This window comes from Protopterus annectens, chromosome 12.part0, assembly GCF_019279795.1.
Source record: "Protopterus annectens isolate FY-2018-M chromosome 12.part0, PAN1.0, whole genome shotgun sequence".
NCBI lineage: Eukaryota > Metazoa > Chordata > Ceratodontiformes > Protopteridae > Protopterus > Protopterus annectens.
The window spans coordinates 502,730,743-502,743,089 of record NC_056746.1 but is presented as its reverse complement, the minus strand read 5'-3'; the positions used below and the strand labels follow the sequence as shown (position 1 = coordinate 502,743,089).

Below are 12,347 nucleotides of genomic sequence, written 5' to 3'. Positions count from 1 at the left end.
CATTTCTAAATGGATAGGCCATTGCATTCATTTCTGTTATAAGTACCATGGAAAACCCATCCCCCAGGGGATCAGACCTCACTCCACCAGGGCTGCATCTACCTCTACAGCCTTTCTCAGTGGGGTCCCTACCAGGGACATCCTAGAAGCTGCTACCTGGAGTTCTGTACATACTTTCACCAAGCATTATCATTTGCCAATTTTCTCTAAATCCAGAGCTGGCTTTGCCACTGCAATCTTGCAGGGCCTTATAGCTGGTCCTAATGCTGTCTAAATTCCTCCTCCCAACCATAGCTTTGGGAATCTACCCAAATGTAATGACTGCAACAGTGAAACACGAAGAACATAGTACAGTTGTGTACACTTACCATAAATGTAGATGTTGGAGTGTATTCACTGTTGCAGTCCTGGTTACCCTCCCTCCAGCCCCTTAACTTCTTTTGTCTATACCTTTACTTTCCTTTACTGTGCTTAAAAGCCTTTTTGGTGTATTTGCATTTTTGTTGGAGGTATATCATTGTACTTTTATATTTAATTGCTCCCCATTAGGGGGGGCACCTGATATCTGGGTCTAGAAAAACTGATGTAGTGGCGTCTGCTGCATGTTTTATACCCCTGACGACCTGACGTCATGGAAGAAGGGACAGCAACCGACGCAGGACCCAAGACTTTGTTAATCAGGCCGACTGAGGGCTACTTGCAAGCAGATAACCACAATGTAATGACTGCAACAGTGAATGCACTCTAACATCTACAATTTATGGTAAGTGTACACAACTATACTTTTCATTGACAGTGTTACTGTTTGCAGTAAGCTGTGTCAAGCCATTTTCATGTATACTTTAATGTCAATATAAGCTTGAAGCAGTTGCAGTTCTAGACCACCTTTCTAAGGAGGTGTGAAGCTGGTCATATGTGACTGACAAATCACACACACATCTTAAACTTTATCTTGAGGCTGTGTCACGGATGTGGCTATACCCCCCCCCCCCATTCCCTAATTTGCTTTGGGCAGAAACTGGCCTGTATAGTGCAGCACATTTATTTTATTTTTATTTATTTTACATTTGTTTACTGGGATGGCCCGACTGGGACAGTGCCCATTTTCAGCAGAGGCCCGAGGCGAAAAGCTCCAGCATAAGCTTACCTACAAAGTCATATCATCAAGTAATAGAAAATATAGACAAAAAAAAATGAATGTTAAGACATTTACAAAATAAAAATGTAATAATAGAAATTATAGACAAGAAAAAATGAATGTTGACATTTACAGAATAAAAATTTAAAAACAAAAATATATACATAGTATCAGTTAGAACAAGACTTTAAACACTTGAATATAGACAAATATATGGTTGAACTTGTGTATGTGGAGGAACATAACACTAGATGTTCTTCGTGTTTCACTGTTGCAGTCATTACATTTGGGTTATCTCTGCCAGGGTAGCCCTCAGTCGGCCCAAATACCAGAAACTTAGTATTTCTGTGTCAGTTGCCGTCGCTCCAGGACTGTCATCAGGTCATCAGTAGTATAAAATATGGCAGCCAATGCCATTATATCAGTCTTTCTTGCCAAGGAGCCTGAAGCAGAAGCAGTTCGCACAAGTGCCGGTTGGCCGCTACCTGAGTTTTTCATTTTCCGAATTGAAGTTGAAGTCTTCTAAAGCTAAGTACTCCTTTGGGGATCCTTTTTTCCTGCTCTAACCGATGTCAGAAAAAGTTGACAATTGTCTCACCTGTGGAAAGCAAGTACCACTTTGAGAGTTTTATTCTTACTGCTTCACTTGCTTAGGCCCAGACCACGACCTCCCTTGCTGTCATTTTTTTTGCTCTGTTCAATGCCAGAACTGTATGTCATCGGGCCCTTATTGCAGCTAGATATTTTTGCTCTCAGTCCTCGAATTCCGATAGGGCTTCAGTAAGCCATCCGACAGCAGATCTTCCAAAAAATATAAGGATAAAGACAAGAGACAAACCGTACAGGTCCAAACTTACCGACGCTTCCCTTAAGTCAGTTAGCTTCTCCGGTCCTCAGTAAGGTGCTTCAGCAGCCCCTGATGCCCGCTTATGTGGATTTGCAGGCCATTACCGAGACCCTTTCAGACTCCTGTATGCCGTAAGACTCTTCGACTAAGGATCCAGCGGATGTCTCTACCTTGGATGGGTCTGGAGCTGCTGAGCAGACACTGACTTCCAAGGAAGTACTTCGCACAACTGTTTTTCGACACAGACCAACTACTCCCTTCGTGTCTACTGTACTTTCGTAAACTTCCAAGTTTCTAAGGCCCAGGGTACGAACCACACCCAAAAAAACGACAACCCATCTCAGGCACCTGCTTCCTTGCCTCAGTCTCAAATGCTTAAAATGGTGGAAGACCTTGTAATGCTGATCAGGGGAAGCCAAGCTACCCCTTCCAAAAGAAAATTGTCCCCAGTAGTTTTATCTGAAAAGGAGTCCAATGACTCATGCATCTGAATATGAAGACATGCAAACCCCTCTCTGCTTATGAGGATTCTGATGCAGAGGAATCCATTCCTTCAGCCTCTCCACCCGAGGACTTTTCCTTTGGGGAAACCCTAAATACGTTAAGGGAACATTTCCAATGGGAATGTCAGGACTACCCTCAGTCTTAGAAGAGACTCGGGGAATTCTTAGATCTTCCACAGCACAGACCCCTGGCCATTCCTCTTGTCCTGGAAGTTGTTTCTCTGGAATCTATTTTGACTCCTGACACCCTCCCTCCTGCTCCCAGGAAACCTGACAGGTACTATAGAGTCCCTGACTCTCAAATTTGTTTTCAAAAATCCTACTGCTGACCCTGAGGTTATTTCTCAAGGGCCTAAAGGAATTAAAGCAATTTTTGCTAAGAATCCCACCCCCTCAGGTAGAGATTATTGAGCCTTAGACAGATGGGGTAAAAAAGTATACACATCTGCTACTCTTGCTATGTTAGAGCACTAGATTGTCAGTTCCATATGCTAAATTTTCAGCAACATACCTTGGAACTCCTCAAACAAAAAATGTCAACTTTTCCTGCTTGTGCATAAAATAAAGAATTACAAGAGTTAATGCATTCTGCAAGTCAAGTAACTAAGCACACCTTACAGTGTGGGTTTGATTCCCTAGAAGCATCTTGCAGGACAGCAGTCACTGGCTCTGTACTTAAAATGCATGCTTGGCTTAAGGAACAGCCCTTGCCAGACCATGTCAAATCCAAATTATTGGATGCACCCTTGCACAAAGACAACTTATTTGGCACCAAGGCAGAGGATGTTTTAAAAAAGATGGAAGAAAAAACTTAATTCCATGCAGACAGTTAAGGACTTCCTACAGATCCAGCCACCCAGGTTCAGTAGGCATTGACCCTCCAACCACTGGTCCTTTCCTGCCCCCTCCAGGTCAGCACAGCCCAAACCCCAAGGAAACAGGCTCCCCAGTCAGCAGTCACAGGGAATGCAGAGATCTAAGCAATGGAGTTCCTCCTCTTCAAAACCAGGGAGTGCTAAGCCACTCCCTCATGGTAAGAACTCACAATGACTTTCCACTTCCACCCCAACCTCTGCCCACCTGCACTTGCCCCTAGGAGGAAAACTCTCCTTCCACGCAAGCACCTGGGCCACCATTACCAATGACTTTCGAGTCCTCAACATAGTGCCCCCAGAGATACAAATTTTATTTCCACACTATCAACCCCAAAAGGGTTCCCAGATCTCCCCCCAAACCAGTGGCAAAGGCCAAAAAGCAAGTCCTTTCCCTGCTGTCCATGAGGGCAATAGAGCCCGTTCCTGCAGAACAGATGGGCCAAGGTTTCTATTCCAGACTCTTCCCGGCACCCAGAAAAGAGGGCACCTGGCACCTCGTCCTCGATCTACCCATTTTAAACACATTTCTGGTGATACCAAAATTCAAAATGCTCACCCTCCAGCAACTACTACCTATGCTCTCCAAGGATGCTTCGTTAGCCACCCTAGACCTAAAAGAGGCCTACCTACACATCCCAGTCAGGGAATCCTGCAGAAAATATCTAGGTTTCAGAACAGGATCACTGCACTTACAGTTCTCTGCGCTTCTCTTTGGCTTATCCACTGCTCCCAAAGTTTTCACAAAATGTCTGGCTCCCGCCATTGCTTTTTGTAGGCAGAGATATTCAGATTTACCCATACTTTGACGACTGCCTAATTCAGGCAGACAGGATAAGCTGCTCAAGCACTTGACTTTTGTAAAGGACCTACTGACCTCCCCGGGGTACACTATCAGCGAAAAGAAATCCAAACTTGTACCCACCCAAAAAATTGTATTCCTGGGAGCAAGCCTGGACACAGCCTCCCAGATGGCTTTCCTTACACCAGAAAAGCAAACCTACCTGACAGCCTATTTCTCTCAACTAGCCACCACAGCCCATTTATCCACAAGGAAAATCCTGCAAGCTCTGGGGTTCATGGCGTCTTGCATTCTACTCATTCCATATGCCAGACTGCATATGAGGAAACTACAATGGTACCTAAAAAGCCTTTGGTGTCAACACTGTCAAGACCTGGAAACTCTTATACCAATGATACCTTGTCTAAGGAAAGATTTTCTTTGGTGGGCAGCAACATGCTACCACAACAAGTGACTATCCTTCTCACAACCCCTCGCCACCCAGACCCTCACCACAGATGCATCAGATTATGCCTGGGGTGCACACCTGGATGGCAGGTGCATACAGGGCCAATAGAGCCCACATCAAATATATCTGCACCTCAACCAAAAAGAGATGTTAGCTGTTCAGCATGCACTGACAGCTTTCAGACCCCTACTCTCTCCATGGGCTCTACTGATTAAAATAGACAACACCACTGTGATGTGGTATATCAACAAGCAGGGAAGGACTCAATCGTACGCTCTGTCCAGGCTTGCCATGACCCTTTGGCACACAGCCTCAGCCATGCAGCTACACCTGTTCCTGCCAGGCTCTCTAAACTCTCTGGCAGACAACTTAAGCAGAAATCTTCTGGACCCACACGAGTGGCAGCTAGACAAAAGAACCTTCACCCTTGTAACTCAGAAATGGGGCACCCCGAAGGTCGACCTCTTTGCTTCCCACTCCAGCCATCAGCTCAGCAAGTTCTGCACCAGGGAACCTCACTGCAAGGCCTGGAGAGTAGATGCTGTATCCTTCCAATGGGCCAACTTCTCTGTCTGTGCATTTCCCCCACTACCACTCATTACAAGGGTACTGCTCAAAATAAGGGAGGAAAAACCAAGGACAATCCTGATTGCCCCAGACTGGCCATGCCAGCACTGGTACCCACTACTGCACAGCCTGTCACCTCTGCCACCATGGCATCTCCCTCAGATCCCAACACTCCTGACCCAGAGGTAAAGAGAATTCATGCATCCCCAATTGCAGACCTTCAATCTGGCAGCCTGGCTTATTCCCTGACCCCCACTGCACAAGCTGCCAATCTCAGCAAACAAGTTCTAGATGTTGTACGTGAGGCCAGATGCCCTAGCACTAGAAAGTCTTATGCTGACAAATGGAAAAGATTTTGCACCTGAATCCAGGCTAAGGGAGCCGGCACAGAACAGCCCTTCCTACCTCTCATCCTAGATTACCTTCCTGACCTACTACACAAGGGTCTATCCTTTTCTTCTATTAAAATTCATGCCTCTGCTATCTCTGCTCATTTCAGCACAGAGCCACCTCTTTTCTCACACCCTCCCATCAAACAGTTTCTAAGAGGGGCTAACAACTTAAGGCCACCCAGAACATCTATCCAAGCTTGGGCCCTAAATTGTGTGTTGGAAAAGCTCACCCTGCCAACGTTTGAACCAACAGCTTCAGCAGAGTTTTTCTCTCATGGAAGACAGGCTTGCTTCTGGCCATCACTTCAGCAAGAATAGTATTCGCGCTACAAGCACTAATGGCTGTAGAGCCCTTCATCATTTTCCATGCTGACAGGGTCTCCCTCAGGACTAACCCATCCTCCATGCCAAAAGTGGTGTCCAGTGTGGTTCTCAACCAATCCATTCATTTGCCCACCTTTTTTCCCTAACCCACAAAACAAGGGGGAAAGGATACTGCACACTCTAGATGTGCACAGACAGATTCTATCTAGAAAGGACTAAATCATTTAGGAAGACTGATCAGTTGTTAGTCAGTTTCACTGCAGGAGCAGAGGGCAAAGCCATATCCAAACAACCCATTTCCAAATGGATAGCACACTGGATCCATTTCTGCTACAAGCAACACGGAGAAACTTCCACTCCCAAGGGTGTCAGGGCACATTCTACCAGAGCAACCTACACCTCTGCAGCTTTCCTCAGAGGGGTCCCCACCCGGGACATCCTGGAGGCTGCAACATCGACATCAGTTCATACCTTCATCAAGCATTACCAACTACCTATCTTCTCCAAATCCAGGGCAAGCTTTGCCACTGCAGTCCTGCAGGGCATCCTAGCCAGCCCCCAAGTCTTCTTGACTGCCTCCACCCTTTCTTCAGCTTTGGGAATCAACCCAAATGTGATGACTGCAACAGTGAAACACGAAGAACATAGTACAGTTGTGTACACTTACCATAAATGTAGACGTTCGAATGTATTCACGGTTGCAGTTCTGGTTTTCCTCCCTCCACCCCCCTTGTATCTCTCTCTCTCTCTCTCCCCCAACAAGGAACTTTGGTATTTACTTTCTACTGGTGGTGTTCTTCCACCATAACCTAGCTCCCTCTTGGGGGCTCCTGACAGGGCAAGAAAAACCGAGCATCGGCTGCCATATTTTATACTACTGACGACCTGACGTCAGTCCTGGAGCGACGGCAACCGACGCAAAAATACTAAGCCTCTGGTATTCGGGCCGACTGAGTGCTACCCTGGCAAGGATAACCTAAATGTGATGACTGCAACAGTGAATACACACTAACATCTACATTTATGGTAAGTGTACATAACAGTACTTTAGGAAATTAAGTAGGGAGAATCACTTAGGCAAAGTAGTGCATAGTTAGAAATACTTCAATGGTGAGAGTTGCAGCTAGGAATGTAACTACTTGTAGAGAAGTAGCGTTGTTAGAGGGGATATGTTAACAGAGTTAGTACGTACAGTCAGATTGAATAGGTAGTGTTAAGTTAATAATTAACCTGGAGTGTTACATGTGCAAAGCCAAGATTCAAATAAGTGTCTTTTGAGAGATATTTTGAAATGATTAAGATTACTTATGAATCAAATACTATGTGGAAGGGTATTCCAATTTTTGGCAACAAAGTTAGAGTTGCCTGCTGTATTGGATACTTTGGTTACTTGAAGTGAGTCTTTATTAGATGATCGAAGATTAAGAATGTTAGAATAGGGTTGTAGAAGATTTTTTAGGGAAGATACGTTGTCTCACATGTTGCGAGAACTACCAAAAGGAAGACATTGCTATAATTTATATATAGATAGACCATGTCTTTAAACTGGCCAAATTTTTGCAGAATGTCCAGATTTTGTCTCATGTTTTTGGTCTGTTTCTCATAAATATTTTGTTTTCTGGCAGGTGACTGAAGATTGAAGTCACTAAATGATGTGCATTTGAGTTTCTGACTTCATATCCTCCAGAAAATGCATGCTAACACAAATCCTGTTATTCTAGCAGCTTTCTAAGTTTATAAGAACAGTATTTAAAATGTTTTTGGACCTTTGTTCCCCCATTATTTTATGAGTGTTGTAGATTTCTTATGCTAAGAAGTTAAGGGTATGAGACAGAGTAGTGCATAGCAGTTGCAACAGAGATATGCAGGAAGATTGGGGGTGGGGAAATAGTACTTTGTTTTATTTGGCACCCCTGAGATTGGACTGAAGGGATGGAAAATGAATTTGTGTTAAAAAAAATGTCCATTTTGATTGAATTGTCCATTAATACATTTGTGTTTTGTATTAAAAAAAAAAAAAAAAAAAGTGCACAAAAAAAAAATAAAAAGACAGAGTTACTTTCCCAGAGAACCGTTCTTCCACTTAAACAGTACTGGTCATCAGAAAGGAAAGAACTGAAAACTCGTGGAAACTGTCCATTGTTTTATGGGAGGGTTCATTTTTCAGATTGCAAGTGAAGTTTTTTGACAGGCGTGATCTGTGCAGCTGGGATATTTTTTGTTGTAAGTTTTTGCAAGAAACTTTGTGTGCTGCTACTAAAGTAAACCTTTAAATTGCTTTTTTCCCCTTGGGATAACCCACATCTGTGAGAACTTGTTAAGCAGAAATAATGAATGTTTAATTTATTAACAGTCTGCTTTTTGTAACAAAAAAACTACATTTTTGGTACATTTTTGTTTTTGTTTTTAAATTTTAGTGAAGATTATGCCATTTGCAAATCTCATGGGTCTTATAGCATCAGGAACGGATTCCACAACAGTGTTGCGGTGCATACAGCAGGTAGCAATGCTGGTGCAAGGAAATTGGGTGGTTAAAAGGTATGTTTTCTGCTGTGTACACACAACCTTTTGTGTGATACAGTGCATGTGGATTTACGGAAAAAAAATAGATGACTGTTTAAATCTGCTTGTTGTGTGTTGTATTCAGTTTAATTAATATTCTTGATTTTTATGTACAGTATAATTCCAGAGTCTGCTATTTTCATGTCTTGTTTTCATAACATGAATTGAACAATTTAGAACCTTTCCTGCCATGATGCCAACCCATGCATATCAGGAAGTGATATCACCGGGGGGGGGGGGGGTGCTGAGCTACTGTGCCTCCTCCTTTTTATGAATATGTGCCATGAACATTAGAAAAAGTAGTGAACAGCAGTCTGAGGTGGGGGCGAGTAAGATTTCGGTCTTGCTTTGTGAGGGCATTTTTACAACACATCTTTGCACTTTATTGTCCCTTACAGTTTCCGGAAGAATGTCATATTGTGGATCATTTGGGGTATGAATACAAAATAAAGAATAATCATTTGTGTCTTCCAGCTGTTAAGTCTACAGTCACTTCCTTTGTTTGGGAATTTTACTGTAGCATCCCTTTTTGTAGGAGATTTGTAGTGTATCATGCTTTCCACTTGCTTTGATTGTTTGCAGAGGTTTTCCGTTTGCTGTCTGGTAGCAGCTAAGAACCTTTGGCTACAGTTTAGACTGTGAACCTTGGTAGCACAGGATGATTTCCAACTACAGGATTCTAGCTGTGTTTGATGAAATTCCCCATGAAAGCTTTAAAAGTGAGATTATGATTTGGACTGACTGCCCTTGTAGTAGTATGGCACTTACTATCAGAGTTAGGGTAATATCATTGGAAATTTCAGCAGGGGATTTAAATATAAATATAGCTGTGCTCACTTTAATAGCTTAACTAGGTGTGTGTGTGTGTGTGTGTGTGTGTGTGTGTGTGTGTGTGTGTGTGTGTGTGTGTGTGTGTGTGTGTGTGTGTGTGTGTGTAGTTGGTCTGTTTTAATTCAGTTCCCTATATTACTCTAGCATGTCCAAAGGTCAGTCAGTGGTTTCCTCTCCAGTCCAGCTGGTGAATCTGGGAATTTTGAGGCAATGTTACAGCTGTCTCATGTACACGGACAACCCTCTCCTCCTCCAAACAGGTTCAAATATATGTGAGAGATGCAACCATATAGCCAAACTGGAGTCTGAGCTCTCTCATCTCAAAACTGGTGTAACCAGTCAGGAGGAGAAGGTAACCTCACACAACACAATTCCAGTATCACATAGTCCCACCACAACAGCAAACTAAACACATAAAAACACAAAAACATACTCTGAGGCTGAAAATAAAAATCTACCTAAGCAACAGAGACCTCCAAAGCAGACATCCAAGCAAACGCTACCCCAAAACAACACACGTACAACACATAGCACACAGTCAGTGTGCCAAGCAGCCACAGCCCTTAAGGCTGAATAACACACCTGATACCCTTGTAATAGGTGACACTATTGTCAGACACACTGACGTCCCGCTCACCAGGCTGAATAAAGAGAAGGTCACAGTGAGCTGCCTGTCGGGCGCTAGGATCCGCCACATAACGCAAGTACTCAGGTCACTCCAAAGCAAATACAAATATGACTCAGTCATTGTACATGCTGGCGTGAATGACCTGAGACGTACCTCCCTCGACTACATGAAAAGAGACATAGAGGAGCTCTCTGATCATGTAGCCCAGGCCGGTATGACCCTGACCTTGGGCAGCATCTTACCTTCACCTAGAATGATGCCACAGTATAAAGACAAAATGATCGATTTTAACAATTGGCTAAAATTTTGGTGTCATTCAAAGGGGATCCAGTGTCTGTCAGCCTGGGATGACATGCTCGACAAGCCACGTTGCTTCGCTAGGGATGGCTTGCACCTGTCACCCCTGGGCTTTCGGATATTGGCAAAGGCTCTTGCACCCCCATAGTGCCTTTTTTAGGCAAGGCTCAAAAGTCAAACCCACCTCCATAGACAGCACAAGGAACAAGAAACTAAGGGTAATGCTGCTAAACGCCAGAAGTCTTAACCTCAAGATGCATGCACTCGAAGCTCTCCTCAGTATGGAGAACATCAATATCTGTGCAGTGATAAAAAACTGGTTCAAGGCTCCAGAGAGCACCCCAGCACTACCAGTTATACCTCTTATCATGCTTTTCGGCCCCAAAACCCAGACCGAACCACAAAAGGAGGGGGAGTTTCCATATTTATCAAGGATATCCACACCTCCAGGTTAGTGGCAGTGCACGAAGTATCGGAAACCATCCATGTGCAACTGACAGTGGGCAAGACTGCTTTTCAGTTTATAGCATCCTACAGACCACCCTGTCAAAGTCAGGAATCCCACTAGGCTTTCCCGAAAACATTGGAGAACACAAAGATCTCTCCGAACACCATTATATTGGGCAACTTCAACTACCCAAACATAGACTGGGAGCATTAGTCAAGCCCCAGCACCTTAGCCCAAAGGTTCCTGGAATTTATAAACTCAAATCCTATGGAACAACTACTCACCACTCCCACAAGAGGGGAAAACATACTAGACCTGATCATTACCAACATGGGGACTCTATGCTCCATACCAGAAGTATATCCCTCATTGGTAAGATCAGACCATAAATTAATTTCACTGGATATCCACATCCCGACCCCACCCCTAGCCCAGAAAACCACAGTGAAAAACTTCTCAAAAGCGAACTTCACACTTCTCAAAACTGGCCACAGGGCCAGTGGAAACTACGGCCCAAACTGCAGAATCCTATATAAACGCATTCTACAGACATCTCCAGGAATGCATGGATCATGCTGTCCCAAACAAAATCAAGACCCAATCATCCAAAGGCAGGCGTCCAGTCTGGTGGACCCCAGCCATAAATAAACTGTACAACAGAAGGAGAAAGCTACTACATGATAGAGCGAAATCCCTAAAAGGGAAGGCATCTCTGATCAGTACTAGCAAAAAATTACGATCCCTCATAAAATCCTCCAAGGCCAGCTTCGAGAGAAAAATTGCACAGGACACTAAAGACAATCATAAGGCTTTTTTCAGTTATGTTAGGAACCTGGGATGCAACTCCCAGACTTGTTCTGAGTTGATTCTAAACGACAAAAAATACACTGAGCCCACAGACATCGCCAATATCCTGGCAGACAGGTTCAGTGCAAACTTCTCCACCCCCCCCCAAAGAGCAAGTATCTATCCCGGCAGAGTGCAGCCTCCCAAACATCTCTGATGCTCAGGGGAAGGCCGCCCTCTCCAAAGCAAAAAACACTGTTTCCATGGGACCATATGGCGTCCCGGGTTGCGTCCTACATAAACTCCAAGAAGAACTAATCCCTCAAGTAAAACTGCTGTACAATCTCAGCCTCACTACAGGATATGTGCCCAAAGAATGGCGTACAGCAACAGTGGTCCCACTCCACAAAGGTGGCGCCTCTGCGGACCCTGGAAACTATCGCCCCATAAGCCTGACTAGCCTAGTATGCAAGGCTATGGAGAGGATCATCATGGAACTCGTAAACAAAGACATTGGGGACCTACAGACACTAGATCCTACCCAATTTGGCTTTGTCAAGGGCAGATCCTGCCTTTTGAACCTGGTCGACTTCTTCGAAACAGTCACCAAGGCCATAGATGAAGGGAAGGTAGTCCACACAGCCTGTCTGGACCTCACAAAGGCATTTGACACAGTACCCCACTCGGGCATCATAGATAAGCTATCCAGCCTAAATATAAACCCCTATGTCACAAGATGGGTCGCAAACTGGCACAAAGACAGAACCCACAGAGTCAGAGTTGCTGGAGCCATGTCAGACTCGAAACCGGTCACAAGTGGCATCCCACAAGGTTCTGTCCTGGGACTTCTCTTGTTCGGTATTTACTTTTCTGAGGTACAGGCCAACGTGGGAGGACTATGG

At 44.3% G+C, this 12,347-nt stretch overlaps 1 protein-coding gene across 3 annotated transcripts in view; it reads left to right on the top strand.

The window, feature by feature from the left end:
* POLR3E (RNA polymerase III subunit E) overlaps positions 1-12,347 on the top strand; it is an 892,447-nt gene that overhangs the window by 459,003 nt on the left and 421,097 nt on the right. For all 3 annotated transcript variants that reach the window (XM_044089628.1, XM_044089629.1, XM_044089630.1), the window contains one exon: positions 8,311-8,431. In XM_044089628.1, the coding sequence (XP_043945563.1) occupies positions 8,311-8,431 (121 nt within the window). The remainder of the gene's footprint in view (positions 1-8,310; positions 8,432-12,347) is intronic.